Source organism: Rhinopithecus bieti, unplaced genomic scaffold (assembly GCF_001698545.2).
Source record: "Rhinopithecus bieti isolate Rb0 unplaced genomic scaffold, ASM169854v2 scaffold_67983, whole genome shotgun sequence".
Classification (NCBI taxonomy): domain Eukaryota; kingdom Metazoa; phylum Chordata; class Mammalia; order Primates; family Cercopithecidae; genus Rhinopithecus; species Rhinopithecus bieti.
In genome coordinates this window covers 287,081-305,856 of record NW_016825868.1, presented here as the reverse complement: position 1 = coordinate 305,856, position 18,776 = coordinate 287,081, and the positions used below count along the sequence as shown (strand labels likewise).

The 18,776-nt window shown below is 40.4% G+C and overlaps 1 protein-coding gene and 1 pseudogene across 2 annotated transcripts in view; one reads left to right on the top strand and one right to left on the bottom strand.

Moving 5' to 3' along the window:
• Nucleotides 1–3,254: 3,254 nt before the first annotated feature.
• The window catches only part of LOC108522767 (zinc finger protein 829), a 36,426-nt gene continuing 20,904 nt past the window's right edge, over nt 3,255–18,776 (bottom strand). For both annotated transcript variants that reach the window (XM_017863195.1, XM_017863196.1), the window contains exon 6: nt 3,255–4,875. In XM_017863195.1, coding sequence (XP_017718684.1) covers nt 3,896–4,875 — 980 coding nt within the window. In that variant the 3' untranslated portion in view covers nt 3,255–3,895. The remainder of the gene's footprint in view (nt 4,876–18,776) is intronic.
• LOC108522768 (60S ribosomal protein L31 pseudogene) lies at nt 16,390–16,998 on the top strand (annotated as a pseudogene).

Genomic DNA, 18,776 nt, shown 5'->3' with positions numbered 1-18,776 from the left:
GCCAAAAGATTAGGAAAAGTTACTGAAACAACAACACATGACAAACATTAACCTAACTATATAAAGAAATATATATATTTCTTAAGTATATAAAGAAGTTTGTAATCAGTAAAAATGACCAACAATGTGATGGAGAAACAGAAGAGTTTATAGTAACATGAACACGCCTGTTAAACATTTGAACAAATGATCAGTTTCTCGCATAACACAAATAGAAATGAAATTGTAAATTGTTCTCCTGTCTTGTTTGATCAAAAGTTTGATAAAACATTTAATAGCATACATATTCCAGAGAAGATGTTTCCTGCTCTATCTCCCAACACATACAGTGTTACTATCACAATATAGTGTGAAACCGTCAAGGCAAAAATCTTTGATCTCTTTGCCCTGATGATATCTGTCTCTACAATATCCAGTACTCCCAGGTCATTCCTCAACCCAGGGCTCTTAACTTCAATAAAATTTATACACCCATTTTCTGTTCCCATCTACCACACTAAATTCTTGTGATCTTTCTACTCTGCACTCTGAAATCCACAGTACCTTATTAGCATAATGCCCCAACCTTTTAAAAAAGCATTCTTAATTTGCCTTTTATTCTTAATTTTTAAAAATTTTTATAGGTTTAGGAAGTTACAAGGGCAGCTGTGTTACATACATATATAGTGTAGTGGGGAAAGTGTTGGCTTTTAATGTACCCATTACCTAAATAACGTACATTGTACTCAATAGGAAGTTTTTTTTTGTTGTTGTTTTCTTTGAGATGGAGTCTCGCTCTATTGCCCCCTGGCTGGAGTGCAAGGGCATAATCTCGGCTCACTGCAACCTCCACCTCCCACGTTCAAGCAATTTGCTCTGTTGCCAAGGCTGGAGTGCAATGGCACTATCTAAGCTCACTGCAACCTCCGCTTCTCAGGTTCAAGCAATTCTCCTACCTCAGCCTCCCAAGTAGCTGGGACTACAGGTGCCCACCACCACGCCCAGCCAGTTTTTCTATTTTTAGTAGAGATGGGGTTTCACCATGTCAGCCAGGCTGGTCTCAAACTCCTGACCTCAGGTGATCTGCCCACCTTGTCCTCACGAAGTGCTGGGATTACAGGTGTGAGCCACCGTGCCTGGCTTGTTTTTAAATTCTGTTTATGTGATGAATCATGTATTGAGTTGCATATGTTGAGCCATCCTTACACCCCGGAATAAAATCCACTCGACTGTGCTGTTATTATCTTTTTTTACCTACTGTTTGATTTGGTTTGCTAGTATTTTGCTGAAGGTTTTGATGTCTATGTTCATCAGGGATATTGGCTTGTAGTTATTTTGTGTGTTTTACCCTTCCCTGGCTTCAGTACCAGGATGACACTGGCTTCGCAAAATGAGTTAGGGAGGATTCCCTCCTATAATTTTTGGAATAGTTTCAATAGTGCTGGTACTAAGTGTTCTTCCTTGCCTGTCTAGTAGAATTCAGCTGTGAATCTGTCTGGTCCTGGGCTTTTTGTTGTTGCAAGATTTTTTTCTATTACTGATTCAATTTCAATACTTATTAGTAGTCTGTTGAGGATTCCTATTTCTCCCTGGTTCAATCTTGGAAGGTTATGTATTTCCAGGTATTTATCCACTTCTTCTAGGCTTTCTAATATGTGCATATAGTCTCTGCTGATTTTTTATATGTCTATGTTATGTTATAATGTCACCTTATCATTTCTGATTGTATTAATTTGAACCTTCTTTTTTTCTTGGTTAATCCAGCTAGTGGTCTGTCAGTTTTACCTTTGCAAAGAACCAACTTTTTCTTTTATTGATCTTTTGCATTCTTTTGTTCTCAGTCTCATTTTCGCCTGCTCTGATATTTGTTACTGCTTTTCTTCTGCTAGCTTTGAGTTGGGTTTGTTTTGTTTTTCTCTAGTTCCTTGAAATGTGATGTTAGGCTATTCATTTGAGATTTCCCTATCTTTTTGGTGTAGGCATTTAATGCTATAAAATCCTCTCTTAGCACTGCTTTTGCTATACCTCAGATGTTTTCGTGTGTTGTGTCTCTATTTTCATTTATTTCCAAAAATTTTAAGTTTCCACCTTAGTTTCCTCATTGACCCAACAATCATTCAGGAGGAAGCTGTTTAAATTACATGTAACTATATAGTTTTTTTTTTTTTTTAGACGGAGTCCTGGGCTGGAGTGCAGTGGCCGGATCTCAGCTCACTGCAAGCTGCGCCTCCCGGGTTTACGCCATTCTCCTGCCTCAGCCTCCCAAGTAGCTGGGACTACAAGCGCCCGCCACCTCGCCCGGCTAGTTTTTTATATTTTTTAGTAGAGACGGGGTTTCACCGGGTTAGCCAGGATGGTCTCGATCTCCTGACTTTGTGATCCGCCCGTCTCGGCCTCCCAAAGTGCTGGGATTACAGGCTTGAGCCACCGCGCCCGGCCAACTATATAGTTTTGAGAGTTCCTCTTGGTATTGATATCTACTTTTATTCCACTGTGGTCAGAGAAGATATTAGATATGATTTTGTTTTTTTTTAATTTATTGATACTTGCTTTGTGGTCCAGCATATGACTTGTTTCTGAGAATGTTCCATGCACAGAAGAGAAGAGTATATATTCTGTGATTGTTGGGTAGAATGTTCTTCAGATGTCTGTTAGGTTCATTTGGTCTAGAGTCCAATTTAAGTCCAGAGTTTCTTTGTTGATTTCTGTCCCAGTGGTCTGTCTAGTGCTGTCAATGGAGTGCTGAAGTCCCCTGCTATTGTTGTATTGCTGTCTGTCTCTTTTCTTAGGTCTAGTAGTATTTGTATTATGGATCTGGGTGTTACAATGTTGGGGGCATACATATTTAGGATTGTTTTATCTTCTTGTTGAATTTATCTTTTATCATTATAAATGACCTTCTTTGTACTTTTTAATTTTTGTTGGTATAAAGTCTGTTTTGGCCATCATAGTGGCTCATGTCTGTAATCCCAGCACTTTGGGAGGCCGAGGCGGGCAGATCACTTGAGGTCAGGAGTTCATGACCAGCCTGGCCAACATGGTGAAACCCTGTCTCTACTAACAATACAAAAAAAAAAAAAATTAGCCGGGCATGGTGGCACATGCCTGTAATCCCAGCTACTTGGGAGGCTGAGGCACGAGAATCACTTGGACTCAGGAGCTGGAGGTTGCAGTGAGCTGAGACTGTGCAACTGCACTCTAGCCTGGGCAACAGAGCGAGACTCTGTCTCAAAATAAAGTAAAATAAAATAAAATAAAATAAAATAAAATAAAATAAAAATAAAATATATTTGACTAACAATTTATATGTAAAAGGAAATTACAAATATATCAGACAAAATCATTCTAACAGGGTATTATGGGTTTAACTGTGTCCCCTAAAAAGATACGCTGAAGACCTAACCCCTGGTACTGGTAAATGTGACCTTACTTGGAAATAGGGTCTTGACAGATGTAATCAAGTTAAGATGAGGTCACCAGGTAACCCCAATCTAACCTGACTGGTGTCCAAATAAAAGACAAGACATACACAGAAATACACAGGGAGAATGCAATGTGAAGATGGAGGCAGACATTGGAATGATGTATGTAAAAGCCAAGGAATGCCAAGGACTGCCAGCAGTTAACAGAGGTTAGGAAAGAGGCACAGGACAGATCCTCACTCAGAGACCTCAGAAGGAACCAAAACTGTCAGCACCCTTGATTTTAGATTTCCAGGCTCTAAACTGTAAGAGAATAAATGTATCTTGTTTTAAGTCACCAAGTTTTTGGTACTTGGTACTTTGTTATTGTATCCTTTAAAAACTAATATGTAGGAGAACCTTTGATAATGTGTATCCTAATTTGTTCTCATTACCTGTTTTAAAAAAATATATTATAAAGGTTAACAAAACGGTCTTACTCTGCTTTCTGTCATTCAACCAGTATGAATTCCCTCATGGCGAATGAGGTCAGAGCGACTACCAAAAGCCTTTCCACATTCCTTACAGTCATAGGGTTTCTCACCAGTGTGAATTCTCTGATGTCGAGTAAGGTTTGAGCTTTTATTAAAGGCCTTCCCACATGCATTACATTCATATGGTTTTTCATCTGTATGGATTCTCTGATGTTGAATAAGTTCTGAGCTCTGAATAAAGGCCTTTCTACATTCTTCACATTCATAGAGCTTCTCACCAGCATGAATTCTGTGATGGTTAGTAAGTGTTGAGGCACTATTAAAGGCCTTCCCACACTGCTTACATTCATAAGGTTTCTCCCCAGTATGCATTCTCTGATGCTGAATAAGCCTTGAGTGTTGAGTAAAGGCTTTCCCACATTCCTTACATTCATAAGGTTTCTCACCAGTATGAATTCTCAGATGTAGAAAAAGTTGTGAACTTTTAGTAAAGGCTTTTCCACATACTTTGCATTCATAGGGTTTCTCACCAGTGTGAATTCTCTGATGATCATTAAGGTTTGAGCAATACTTAAAGGCTTTTCCACATTCCTTACATTCATAGGGTTTCTCACCAGTGTGAATCCTCTGATGTTGAGAAAAATATGAACTACAACTAAAAGCCTTGCCACATGCCTTACATTCATAGGGTTTTTTACCAGTGTGAATCCTCTGATGTCGAGTAACGAGTAAGCCACGACTAAAGGACTTCCCACACTCCTTAGATTCATAGGGTTTTTCACCAAAATGAATTCTCTGATGTTGAATAAATTGTGATTTCTGATTAAAAGTCTTTCCACACATCTTACATTCCCATGGTTTCTCTTCACTCACAGTTTTTTGAGGTTGAGTAAGAAATGTGGGCTGAATAAAAGTAGATATGTCTTCATGGGTAAGTATTACTTGACTGAAATGTCTCTTCTTTAGAGATAATATCTTGGTCTCACACATTGATTCCAGATCTGAAAGAAAATACAAAGGCAAATACATTTTCCTATTCTGAGCAAGTTAAAACTTCTAAAAATGAAATGGGAGAATTAAACTGAAAAGAATATCTGAGAAATTACACATTTAGTTTTCAAAGGTGGCTAGGCAATCTGTAAAATTGACAAGAAAAGCACAGACATTAGGAGAGGTAATAAAAGAAGCTGAGGATATGGATTCGGAAAGTAGATGACCTCTATGATCCTCAAATTTTGGTTTGAACCACAGTCACCTTAAGCCTTGGTGAATGCACAGTGTTCAGCACCATCTTCCATATTATAGAGAGATTCAAATTTTTTATTTTTATTTTTCTTTGCCCCCACCCCAGATCCCCTACAGACGCTGCCTGAGACCCAGCTCTGTGTCTCCTCATCATACAGCTTGTGGAGCTCCGACTGCAAGGCCATTAGCATGGTCTGGCAGGGGTTCAGCTGGAGGGCCATGGAGGAGGACAGGCCAGCAGGATGCTGCCTCTGCTCCAGGGCATGCACCATGCGTGAGAGATTCTAATTATATACATATGTATAAACATACACTCACATACACAGAGTATGATACTGTATGTTTTGCAATTTGTAGATAATTGTCAGACATACATCAGAGGACTATTAAGAATAATAAATGTGTTGAAAGGCTTAAATGGCAGGGGTGGGTGGAGTTCAGTGACTATGCAAGGGTATACTGGCAAGTCACTAGCGTCCAACAAATGTAATATGCTGAACACAACTGGTGGGAAGAGTAGACAGGTAAATGTCTTCTGTGCATAAAGCATGATATGGGTTAGGGACTCACTGAAAATAATTTGCTCTGGAATACTGTGATGTTGACCTTGGGAGAAAGAAATGAATCATTCAAGTCATAGCAGTGACTGAGAAAGAAGACAGCTCAAGTTTGAGACACAAGAGAGTTAAGACAGGATGAAATGTACTCTATGAGAAGAAAGGAAGTCCATGTCAACATATAAACAGTGAGCTCCAGTTCTATGCTTTAAGGCAATTACTTAACCTCTGAGCCCTCTATTCCTTGTTTATTGAAATGGGAATGACACTTAACTCATGATTGCTAAAAAGATGAAGAATAACGTATATAAATAATCTGATGTAAAGTAAGCACTCAGTATTGGTAGCTATTATTATGAAAGAATGCCATAGCAAAAACAGATACTGGGCAAATGAAACGGCTTGAAGACATCAAAATAAAGCCAGCTAGACTATCTCAAGTCCTCCCTCCACATGATCATTGGCCAAACTTAGTCTGGGTGAGTCCCTAAAAATCTCTTAAAGTTGTCCTTATTTAATTATTGAATCCCCTCTTTCCTAGACCACTACAGGAATCTCCTAATGGTCTCCCCAATATGTTCCAGCACCCTCTAATCCATTCAGCAACTCGTGTGGTATTTTGTCTCGCTTTGCCCTACTGAAAATCTAAACTCCTTGGTAATTACCAAGAAGACTCCAATAATGAGGCTCTTACCTACCTCTCCAACCTTGCGTTATACTCCACTTCCACTTGCTCAAGAAGCCCCAGTCCTTCAAGCACATCAAGTTCTCCCTGCCTCTCAGGGCCTTTCCACACGCATCTCCCCTTTACCTGGCATACCCCTCATCCTATCACCATTGCTGGCCCTGCTAATTGCTGCTTATCATTTGAGCCTCTGCTCAAACAGCATATCTCTAGAAGGCCATAACTGATCTTCAGTCTAAATTATGGTCTTCCTGTTATTAGGCCTCAGATCTTCCTGCTATTTCTTATTAATAGCACTTACTATTTGTAATATTATATAATCTGCATAGATCCAATGAAATCAAGAAATGTTTTATGTTTTCACTAATATATACTCAGCTCCTGGCAAACTACCTAAAGAATTACTGAGGCAATAAGTGAGTCTAGATTTATTGTTCTCAAGAATACATTTTTAGAGTGGGGTTACAAGATGGATGACTAGAGGCACCCAGCATTTACCTCCTCCACAAAGAAGGACCAAAACAGTGAGTAGATAATCACACACCAAACTGAGCATCTATGACAGAGCACTGGAATTCAGCAGGGAAGTAACAGGGAACTTCTGAGGCACAAAGAGAGAAGCAAAGCAGTTGGCCTGGCCAGGATCAGCTTGGAGCCAAGAGTGTAGGGGAAAGGTAAGGGAGACCACATTCCCACTGTGGACTCCTGGAATCCTAGCCACAAAACAGCCCCTCAGCCCTCACGGCCCTAAAACCAGTAAAGGGAGCTGCCCAGTGTCTACACAATACTGTTCTAGATAGAGAGTTCATGCTGGGTCCCTCCCCAAACCCAAGCAACTGCAGCATGGTGTCATTTTGGGAGCCCAGCTCCCACCAGACTACATCCTGCCCGGGGACTCAACAGTTCTTCCATTTCTACATCCATGGAGCTCTGCTGGCTTCTCCCCATGTCCATGTAGAAGGTTACAGCACTGCAATGATGGCTGGAACCATCGGTGTGGCTAGGTCCCCAGTACTCCAGTCCAGCACTCAGAGTCCTACATTCCTGGAAAATGAGCAGTACAGCAGAGTTGGAAGCTGCCTTTGGGACAGAGGGAGCTGAAGTGTGTGCTTCCCAGAGCCTGAGAGTCACCTGCCTGGGGCCACTGCCACTGACAGGAACACCACTACTTCCAAGCAGCTGGGTCCCTATGCATCTGCAAGTGCCTTCAGGGGCCTTAAGACTAGTGCTGGGCAGCATCAAAGGGCCTAACATCAAGCCTACCTGGCCCACCAAAGCTGCTGCCTCTGCACATCATCTGAGGGTTTGGGAATCAACCGACCTTGCTGGCCATTGCTGGTGCCCACATGCACCAACCATCCCCGCAAATGAAGAAAGGCAGAGCCAACGTGCCACCAGGGCCCGAGCATGCTGTCTGGAGGCATGGGAATTGACTCACCCTACCCACTACAGCCTGAATCCACACGCACCACTCGGAGGGCGAGAAGACAGGGTTTCCATGCCTGGTACTGCCCCTGCCACTGCCTGTATGCAATGTCCAGGGGTGTGGGGATGAATTCACTCCTCACACTGCCACCAATGCCTGAACATATCTTCTGGGGGCCTAATTATGGGTTTTCTTAGCCTGCCAGTGCCCACCATCTATCGTTTGGGAGCCCAGGGATTGACTCAGCCCACCCACCATCACTAGCATCCATACACCCCTGCCAGTGACCCGAGGACAGGCCAGCCTAGCCTGCTGCCAACACCACTGCAAGCATCAAAATGTACACACCACCTAGAGGAACAGAGACTGGCCCATCCAGCTTGCCATTGCCACTGCTGGTGCCTGCATATGTTGCTTCAAAGCCCAAAGAGTTGGCTAACTAATGTTATTGTCATAATCAATGCCATACATGCCAACAAGGAGCCCAAGGACCTGCCTTCCTTCCTGGCCCACTGCTGCTACTGCCAGCACCTGAGTAAGCAATCTGGAGGCCCAGGGATCAACCTTTATGGAGCAGCTACCAACAGTGTCTGAATACACCACCTCGGGCCCCATGATCCAGCATGCCCAGGCTATCACCAACACCACTGGGGCCTACAGACCAGCATAGCTGGCATCCCTATCCCAGAAAAGCCTAATCACAGCTTCCACTAACAACCAAACCCTAAGTCACTGAGGAACTCACAGACACTGCTGCCACTGATTGCAGCCAAAGAAATCATATGGAGATTATACCACTGCATCCACCTAGAACGAAGCCAAAACAACCTACCCAACCAACACTATAAATACATCTGTAGGAAAAAGGTTTTCCTTATGAAAACAAATCCATAAAATTGGAAAAAATGACCATAACAAGAAATACATAGATATCAATGTAAGGATAAAAGAAACATGAGAAAGCATGGAACCATGACATCTCCAAAGTAACACAATTAATTCTCCAGCAACAGATTCCAACAAACAATAAATCTATCAAGTACCTGAAAAAGAATTCAAAATAATGATATTAAAGAAGCTCAGTGGGACCCAATAGAACATGGATAAATACCAAAAGAATCAGAAAAAACAATTCATGATCTGAATGAGAAATTCAGCAGATAGATATCATGAAAAAGAACCAAACAGAAGTCCTGAAGCTGACAAATTTCAATGAATGAAATAAACACAATTGAGAGCTTCAACAATAGACTAGATCAAGCAGAAGAAAGAATTTCTGAACTTGAAGACAGGTTTTTAAAAATAATCCAGGAAGACAAAAGTAAAAAATAATAAGTAATTTTTAAAACTGAAGAAAGCTTAGGTGACATATGGGACATCATAAAGCAACCAAATATTCAAATTTTGGGTATTCTAGAAGGAGAAGAGATGGGCAAAGGCATAAAAACCTATTTAACAAAATAATAACTGAACACTTTCCAAGTCTTTTAAGCAATACAGACATCCTGATACATTTGGGCTCAATGATGCCCAAATAGATTCAATCCAAAAAGGTCTTCTAAGGTCCATTACAGTCAAACCGTCAAAAGTCAAAGACAAAGAGAATTCTAAAAAAAGCAAGAGAAAAGCATCAACTCACATATAACGGAGCCCTCAGGCATCAAGTCACATATAAGAGAACCCTCATCAGACTAGTACCAGATACCTTGGCAGAAACCTTCCATGCCAGGAAAGAATGGGATGAGATATTCAAAGTGCTGAAAGAAAAAGCACTGTCAGCCAAGAATACTATACCTAGCAAAGCCATCCTTCAAAAATGAAGGAGAAAGTTTTTTGCAGAGAAGCAAAAACAGAGAAAATTTGTCACAACTAGGGTGACCCTATCAAAAATGGCAAAGGGTGTCCTACATCTGGAAGTGAAAGACATATCTACCATCATTAAACAAATGAAAATAAGCTCACTGGTAGAGCAGATATACCAATGGAAAGAGAAAGGACTCAGATGTAACCATTACATAAAACCACCAAACCAAATGATAAGAGAAAAGAAAAAGGATATAAAACAACCATACAAAAAATTAACAGATTAGGAATAAATCCTCACCTATTAATAATAACTTTGAATGTAAACAGCCAAATCCCCCACTTAAAAGATACAGTCTGGTTGAATGGATAAAATAAGTATGACTCACCTATATACTGGCTGTGAGAAACTCACTTTATCTATAAAATCACAGACAGAAAGTGAAGGGATGAAAAAAAAAATACTGCACACAAACAGAAACCAAAAGCAAGTGAGAGTAGCCGTACTTAAATAAAACAGACATTAAGTAAAAAACTGCAGAAGAGGCAAAGAAGGTCTTTATAGAATGATAAAGGGATCAATTCAGCTAGAAGATATAAAATTCTAAATTTATAGGCACCCAACACTGCAGCACCCAGATATATAAGCAAATATTATTAGATCGAAAAAGAGAGATAGGGCTGGGTGTGGTGGCTCATGCCTGTAATCCCAACTTTGGGAGGCCAAGGCAGGAGGATCACTTGAGGTCAGGAGTTCAAGACCAGCCTTTCAAACATGGCAAAACCCTGTCTCTACTAAAAATACAAAAATAAGCTGGGTGTGGCCAGGCGTGGTGGCTCACGCCTGTAATCCCAGCACTTTGGGAGGCCGAGGCAGGTGGAACACGAGGTCAGGAGATCAAGACCATCCTAGCTAACATGGTAAAACCTCATCTCTACTAAAAATACAAAAAATTAGCCAGGCGTGGTGGTGGGTACCTGTAGTCCTAGCTACTCGGGAGGCTGAGGCAGGAGAATGGCGTGAACCTGGGAGATGGAGCCTGAAGTGAGCTGGGACTGCACCACTGTACTCCAGCCTGAGCGACAGAGCAAGGCTCTGTCTCAAAAAAAAAAAAAAAAAAAAAAATTATCTGGGCATGGTGGCATGCACCTGTAATCCAAGCTACTCAGTAGGCGGAGGCAGGAGAACTGCTTGAACCTGGGAGGCAGAGGTTGCAGTGAGCCAATATTGTGCCACTGCACTCCAGCCTGGGCAACAGAGCGAGACTCTGTCTCAATAAAACAACAAAAAAAGATAGACTCCCATAAAATAATAGTACAGGACTTCCACATCCCACTCTCAGCATTAGATAGTTTGTCTAGATAGAAAATCAGCAGCTTTGGATTTAAACTGGACATCAGACCAAATGGACCTACCAGACACTAACTGAACATTTTATCCAACAGCTGCAGAATACACATTGTTCCCATCAGCACATGGAACATCCTCCAGGAAGAGACCATATGTTAGGCCATAAGACAAGTTATAACTAATTTTTAAAAATCAAAATCATATCAAGTATCTTCTCAGACTACACTAGAATAAAACTAGAAATCAATAACAAAAACTTTGTAAACCACACAAATACATGAAAATTAAACAATGTGCTTGCTCATGCATGCCCACTGGGTCAATTAAGAAATTAAAGATCATCAAAGACTACTACAAGCAACTATATGCTAACAAATCAGATAACCTAGAGGAAACAGAAAAATTCCTGGATACATGAAAACCTACCAAGATTGAACCAGGAAGAAACAGAGCAGAAGAACCTGAGCTGACCAATAACAAGTCATGAGATTGAAGCAGTAGTAAAATGTCTCCCAACAAAGAAAAGCCCAAGACTAAATGGCTTTACTGCTGAATCCTACCAAAATTACAAATAACTAACCTAAATTTTTCTCAAACTATTCCAAAAAATGGAAGAGGAGTGAATTCTTCCTAATTCATTCTACAAGGCCAGCATTACCCTGATACGAAAACCAGAGAGGGACACGACAACAACAACAAAAAAGAGTTGATATCCCTCATGAACATAGACCCAAAACCCCTCAATGAACTACTAGCAAACAAAATCCAATAATACAACAAAAAGATAATATACAACGATTAAGTGAGATTTTTCCTGAAAAGTGCAAGGATGGTTCAACGTAAGCAAATCAATAACATGATGTATCAGATCAACAGGATGAGGGACAAAAACCATATGATCAGCTCAATAGATGCAGAGAAAGCATGTGATAAAGTTTAACATCTCTTCATTATAAAAACCTCTCAACAATCAGGCATTAAAAAACATACCTTAATGTAATAAAGACCATATGTGACAAATCTACAGCTAACACCATACTGAATGGGGAAAAGCCGAAAGCCTTTCCTCTAAGAACTGGAACAAGACAAAGAAGCCCACATTCACCACTGTTATTCAATATAGTACTGGAAGTCCTATCCAGAGCAATCAGGCAAGAGAAAGAAATAAAACGCATCCAGACTGGATAATAGAAAAGTCAAACTGTCCCTTTACAGATGACATGATCTTACATATATATAAAAACCTAAAGATGCTACCAAAAATTCTTGGAACTGATCAATGAAATCAGTAAAGTTGCAAGATACAAAATCAGTATACAAAAACAAGTAGTAGGCTGGGTATGGTGGCTCACGCCAATAATCCCAGCACTTCAGGAGGCCGAGGTGGGTGGATCACTTGAGGTCACGAGTTTGAGACCAGCCTGGCCAACATGGTGAAACTTGACTAAAAATACAAAAATTGGATAGGTGTGGTGGCAGGCACCTGTGGTCCCACCTACTCAGGAGGCTGAGGCAGAACTGCTTGAACCCAGGAGGCAGAGGCTGCAGAGAGCCGAGATCATGCCATTGCACTCCAGCCTGGGAGACAGAGCAAAACTCTGTCTCAAAAAAACAAAACAAAACAAAACAAAAAAAGGATTTCTATACATCCACAATAATGAATTAGCTGAAAAACAAATCAAGAAAACAATCCCATTTATTAATATAATAGCTACAAAAAACAACCTAGAAGCAAATTTAACCATGAAGTAAAAGACCTCTACAAGGAAAACTGCAAAACACAGATGAAAGAAATTGAAGACAACACAAACAAATAAAAAGATATTTACATACTCATGCACTGGAAGAACTATTGTTAAAATGAACATATTTCCCAAACCAATCTACAGATTCAATGCAATACCTACTGAAATACCAGTCAGTTTTTACATGAACAACAACAACAAAAAAAATCCTAAAATTTGTAAGGAATCATAAAAGATGCCAAATAGCCAATGCAATCTGTAGCAAAAGAACAAAAGTGGAAGAATCAAAGTTCAAAATACACTACAAAGCTGTAATAACCAAAACAGCATAATAAAGGGTACTTTCATAAACAGGGTACTGTCATAAAAACAGACTCAAAGACAAAAGGAACAGAAGAGAGAACCCACAAATAAATCCATGTATTTATAGTCAACTGATGGTTGACAAAGGTGCCAAGAACAGACATTGGGAAAAGGACACCCAGTTCAATAAATGGTGCTGGGAAAACTGGATATCCATAGAGTGAAGAATGAAACTAGATTGTATCTCTCACCATATACAAAAATAAACTCAAAATGAATTAAATACTTAACTATAAGACCCCAAACTATAAAACTACTAGAGGACAACATAGGGGAAACACTTCAGAAGAATACGCAAATATATTTTAGATAAGATCTTAAAGATATTTTAAATAAGGAGCAAACAACAACAAAAAAGCCAAATTGGACTATATTGAACTAAAATGTTTCTGCACAGCAAAGGAAACAATCAACAGAGTGAAGAGACCTGTAGAATGGCAGAAAATATTTGCAAACTCTTCACCTGAGAAGGGACTAATATCCACAATTCACAAGGAACCAAAAAAACTTACTAGCAGGGCCACAGTGGCTCATAACTGTAATCCTAGCACATTAGGAGGCCAAGTCAGGAGGATCACTTGAGGCCAGGAGTTTGAGACCAGCCTGGGGAACATAGGGAGACCCCCATCTCTATAAACAATTTTAAAGTTAGCTAGGTATAGTGGCATGCACCTGCAGTCTTAGCTACTTAGGAGGCTGAGGTGGTAGAATCCCTTGAGCCTGGGAGTTCAAGGATGCAGTGAGCTGTGGTCATGACACTGTACTCCAGTCTGGCTGACAGTGAAACTCTCTCACATACACAAAAAAAATGACACTGGGCACATTCTATTAGTAAAATAAAAAAATACACATATATATATAAAACAATTGATAAATATTCAAAGTGATGGGTATCTAAATACCTTGATTTGATCCTTATACATTGTATGAATGCATCAATCTATCCCTTGTACTCCATAAATATGTATAACTTGTATCAATAAAAACTTAGGAAAAAAAGCTCATGAGAAATCTAATGTATAGCAGGAGGACTACAGTTAGTAATACTCTATTGTATACTAGAAATTTGTCAGGAAAGTAGGTTTTAAGTACTCTTACCCTAAACAAAAAAAGAAAGAAAAAAATTATAGTTATTTGATATGACCTGCTTAACTACAGTAATTATTTCCATATGTATGTGTATCAGAACATTATGTTGTACACCTAGAATTTATACAATAATTTTAAAAAAAGGTTCATATGCAAACAAAATTTTTAAAAACACATATAAAAAATAGAGTAACAGTATTTGCTAGCAAAACAGGGTGACTGTAGTCAAAATAATTCAATTGAACATTTAAAATAACTAAAAGAGGCCGGGCATGATGGCTCATGTCTGTAATCCCAGCATTTTGGGAGGCTGAGGTGGGTGGATCACTTGAGGTCAGGAGTTCAAGACCAGCCTGGCCAACATGGTAAAACTCCATCTCTACTAAACACACACACACACAAATTAGCTGAGTGTGGTGGTACGTGCCTGTAGTCCCAGCTACTTGGGAGGCTGAGGTACGAGAATCACTTGACCCGGGAGGCAGAAGTTGCAGTGAGCAGAGATCACACCCCTGCACTTCAGCCTGGTGACAGAGTGAGACTCTGTCTTAAAAAACAAAACAAAACAAAACAAAAAAACCTAAAAACTAAGAGTACAATTAGATTGTAACACAAAGGATAAATGCTTGAGGTGATGGATATCGCATTTCCCCTGATATGAGCATTGCTTGCCTGTACCAGAATATCTCATGTAACCCATAAATATACATACCTACTGTGTACCCAAAAAATTAAAAATAAAGATTAATAAATAAATAAAAACACAGGCCAGGTGTGGTGGCTCGCTCCTGTAATCCCAGCACTTTGGAGGGCTGAGGGAGGTGGATCACTTGAAGTCAGGAGTTCAAGACCTGCCTGGCCAACATGGTGAAACCTTGTCTCTACCAAAATACAAAAATTAGCTGGGTGTGGTAGCATGAGCCTATAATCCCAGGTACTCAGGAGACTGAGGCAAGAGAATTGCTTGAACACAGGAGGTAGAGGTTGCAGTGAACTGAGATTGTGCCATTGCACTCTAGCCTGGGGAACAGAGCGAGACTGTCTGAAAAAAAAAAAAAAAAAAAGATAACAAGTGTTAGCAAATGATGTGGAGAAACTGGAACCATCATACACTGCTGGTGGGCATGTAAAATGGTGTGGCCATTTTGGAAAAGAGTCTAGCAGTTCCTCAAATGGCTAAACACAGAGTTATGATATGACCCAGCAATTGTACTCCTAGGTAGAAACCTGAAAGAACTGAAAGCTTATGTCCACACAAAAACTTACAGACATGTTCATACAACATTATTCAAAATAGCCCAAAAGAGGAAACCCAAATGTCCATCAACTGATCAATGGATAAATGTGGTATATCCATAAAATGGAATAGTATTTGGCAATAAAAAGAAATGAAATACTGATACATGCTACAACATGGATGAACTTTGAAGAGCATTAAGTTATGAAATACGGAATTTGCAGAAGACCACATATTGTACAATTCCATTTCTATGAAATGTCCAGAATAGGCAAATCCATAGAGAAAATCAACTCATGGTTGTGTGGGGCTGGAGAGGGGTGGGAGTAACAGCTAGAGTGTACAGGGGTTTTTCTGAGGTGATAAAATGTTCTAAAATTCATTATGGTGATGTTTATAAACTCTATTACATTAAAATCCCTGAATTGTTCTTTTTTTTTTTTTTTTTTTTTTGAGATGGAGTCTCGCTCTGTCGCCCAGGCTGGAGTGCAGTGGCCGAATCTCAGCTCACTGCAAGCTCCGCCTCCCGGGTTTAAGCCATTCTCCTGCCTCAGCCTCCCGAGTAGCTGGGACTACAGGCGCCCGCCACCTCGCCCGGCTAGTTTTTTGTATTTTTTAGTAGAGATGGGGTTACATCATGTTAGCCAGGATGGTCTGAATTGTACATTTTATGTGGGTGAACTGTATGGTATGTGAATTATACCTTAATAAAGCTGAAAATAAAACAAAAAAACTAAAAGAGCGCTACTCTGGTTCATAGACAGCAGGGGTTAGGCAACTTTTTTATAAAGAGTAAGATAGCATCCTGTGTCTTAAATGGGTGAGTTGTATGGTATGTGAATAATATATTGAATAAATCTTTTATAAAAAAAAAAAGATAGCAAATCTTTTCAGCTTTGTGGGCCCTTCAGGTGTGTGACTGTAGTGCAAAGACAGTCACAGAAAACTTCTAAAAGTTTGAATGTGCTAGCCTTAAAAACAAAAAACAAGCCTTTCCAACTTGGACCTGGCAGAATGGTTCCCGCAAAGAAGGGTGGCGAGAAGAAAAAGGGCCGTTCTGCAATCAACAAGGTGGTGACCCGAAAGTACACCATCAATATGCACAGCGCATCCATGCAGTGGGCTTCAAGAAGTGTGCCCTCGGGCACTCAAAGAGATTCAGAAATTGGCCATGAAGGAGACGGGAACTCCAAATGTGCGCATTGATACCAGGCTCAACAAAGCTGTCTGGACCAAAGGAATGAAGAATGTCCCATAACGAATCCGGAATGTCCCATAACGAATCCGGAATGTCCCATAACGAATCCGTGTGCGGTTGTCCAGAAAATGTAATGGGGATGACGATTCACCAAATAAGCTCTATACTTTGGTTACCTATGTACCTGTTACCACTTTCAAAAATCTACAGTCAATGGGATGAGAACTAATCACTCACTGATCGTCAAATACATAAAATAGTTATAAAATTGCAAACAAAACAAGTTCCCCCCTCCTCCGCAAAAATAACCCCACAACCTCACAAGAACTGCTAGCTCAAAACAAATTTTAAAAGACTGGCTTAATAATTCTGGTTTAAAATAACTATATCTCTTCCTCCTGATTTTATCAGTGCAAAATGTAAATTTTAAGATTATAAAAACTAGGCTGGGTGCTATAGCTCACGCCTGTAATCCCAGCACTTTGGGAAGCCAAGGCAGGCGGATTACTTGAGCTCAGGAGTTCGAGACCAGCCTGGGCAACATGGCAAAATCCCATCTCCACAAAAAATACAAAAATTAGCCAGTCATGGTGCTGTGTACCTGTCGTCCCAGCTACTAGGGACGCTGAGGTGGGAGGGTCACTTGAGCCTGGGAGAGGTGGGTGTGTGGGAGGTTGCAGTGAGGCAAGATGCACCACTACACTCCAGCCTGGGCAACAGAGCCAGACTCTGTCTCAAAATAAAATAAAATAAAATTATAAAAACTAAAATTATGTGTTAAATCAAATCAAATTATAGTTCTGTCAGACTTTTTGACATCAAAGTAACTGTTGGGCTGGGTACGGAGGAACCCGTCCCAGCTTCCTGAGTAGCTGGGATTATAGGCATGTGCCACCATGCCCAGCTAATTTTTGTATTTTTAGTAGAGACGAGGTTTCACCATATTGCCCAGGCTGGTCTCTAACTCCTGACCTCAAGTGATCCACCTGCCTCGGCCTCCCAAAGTGCTGGAATTATAGGCTTGAGCCACCGCGCCCGGCCGCCTTGTTTTTTATGTTAGAGGATGGCTATACCTTTGGGTAATGTAAATAAATACATGTGGGTTTTTTTTGTTTTGTTTTTGGGTCAAGGCTAATTTTAGTTATGGTATGTGCAGGGCACAAATGTGCAAAAAGGCATTTCTGTCCTTTTTATAAAGGCTTATAAGGAACGTGGGTGGCTGTTGGGGGAGTGGTATCACATGAACTCAGGAGTCTGTTAAAATGTTTATGTATCACAGTTCTGAATTATCTACCTCTCACATTTTTCTGTGATTAAACATTATAATTTGAATAGCTGAGACTATCTGGGAATAATCATAACAGAAATGTAATAAATATGCTTTTGTTATCAAGGAAATTATAGGTCAGGCGTGGTGGCTCACACCTGTAAAACCAGCGCTTTGGGAGGCCAAGGTGGGTGGAACACCTGAAGTCAGGAATTCGAGACCATCCTGGCCAACAGTGAAATCCTGTCTCTACTAAAAATAAAATTAGCCGGGCACGGTGACAGGTGCCTGTAATCCCAGCTACTCGGGAGGCTGAGGCAGGAGAATCACTTGAACCTGGAAGGCAGAGGTTGCAGTGGGCTGAGATTGTACCACTGCACTCCAGCCTGGGCAACAAGAGTAAAACTCTGTCTAAAAAATAATAATAATAACAATAGTTTTGTCTTTAAAAAACTAGTTGTTCCAAAATGTAAAACTGATACATAAAAAAAGACATTTCAGTTTTGATGGGTTTATTTTCAATTCAGTATTTGAACTTGGTCCCGAGTATGTAAAAACATTCCTGAGTGACTATTATTAAGCAAAGAGGTCAAAATAGAAAGTACAGGCCGGGCGCGGTGGCTCACGCCTGTAATCCCAGCACTTTGGGAGGTCAAGATGGGCGGATCACGAGGTCAGGAGATTGAGACCATCCTGGCTAACACGGTGAAACCCTGTCTCTACTAAAAATACAAAAATTAGCCGGTCGCGGTGGCGGGTGGCTGTAGTCCCTGCTACAAGGGAGGCTGAGGCAGGAGAATGGCGTGAACCCGGGAGGCGGAGCTTGCAGTGAGTGGAGTTCGTGCCACCGCACTCCAGCCTGGGCGACACAGCGAGACTCCGTCTCAAAAAAAAAAAAAAAAAAAAAAAAAAAAAAAAAAAAAAAAAAAAAAAAAA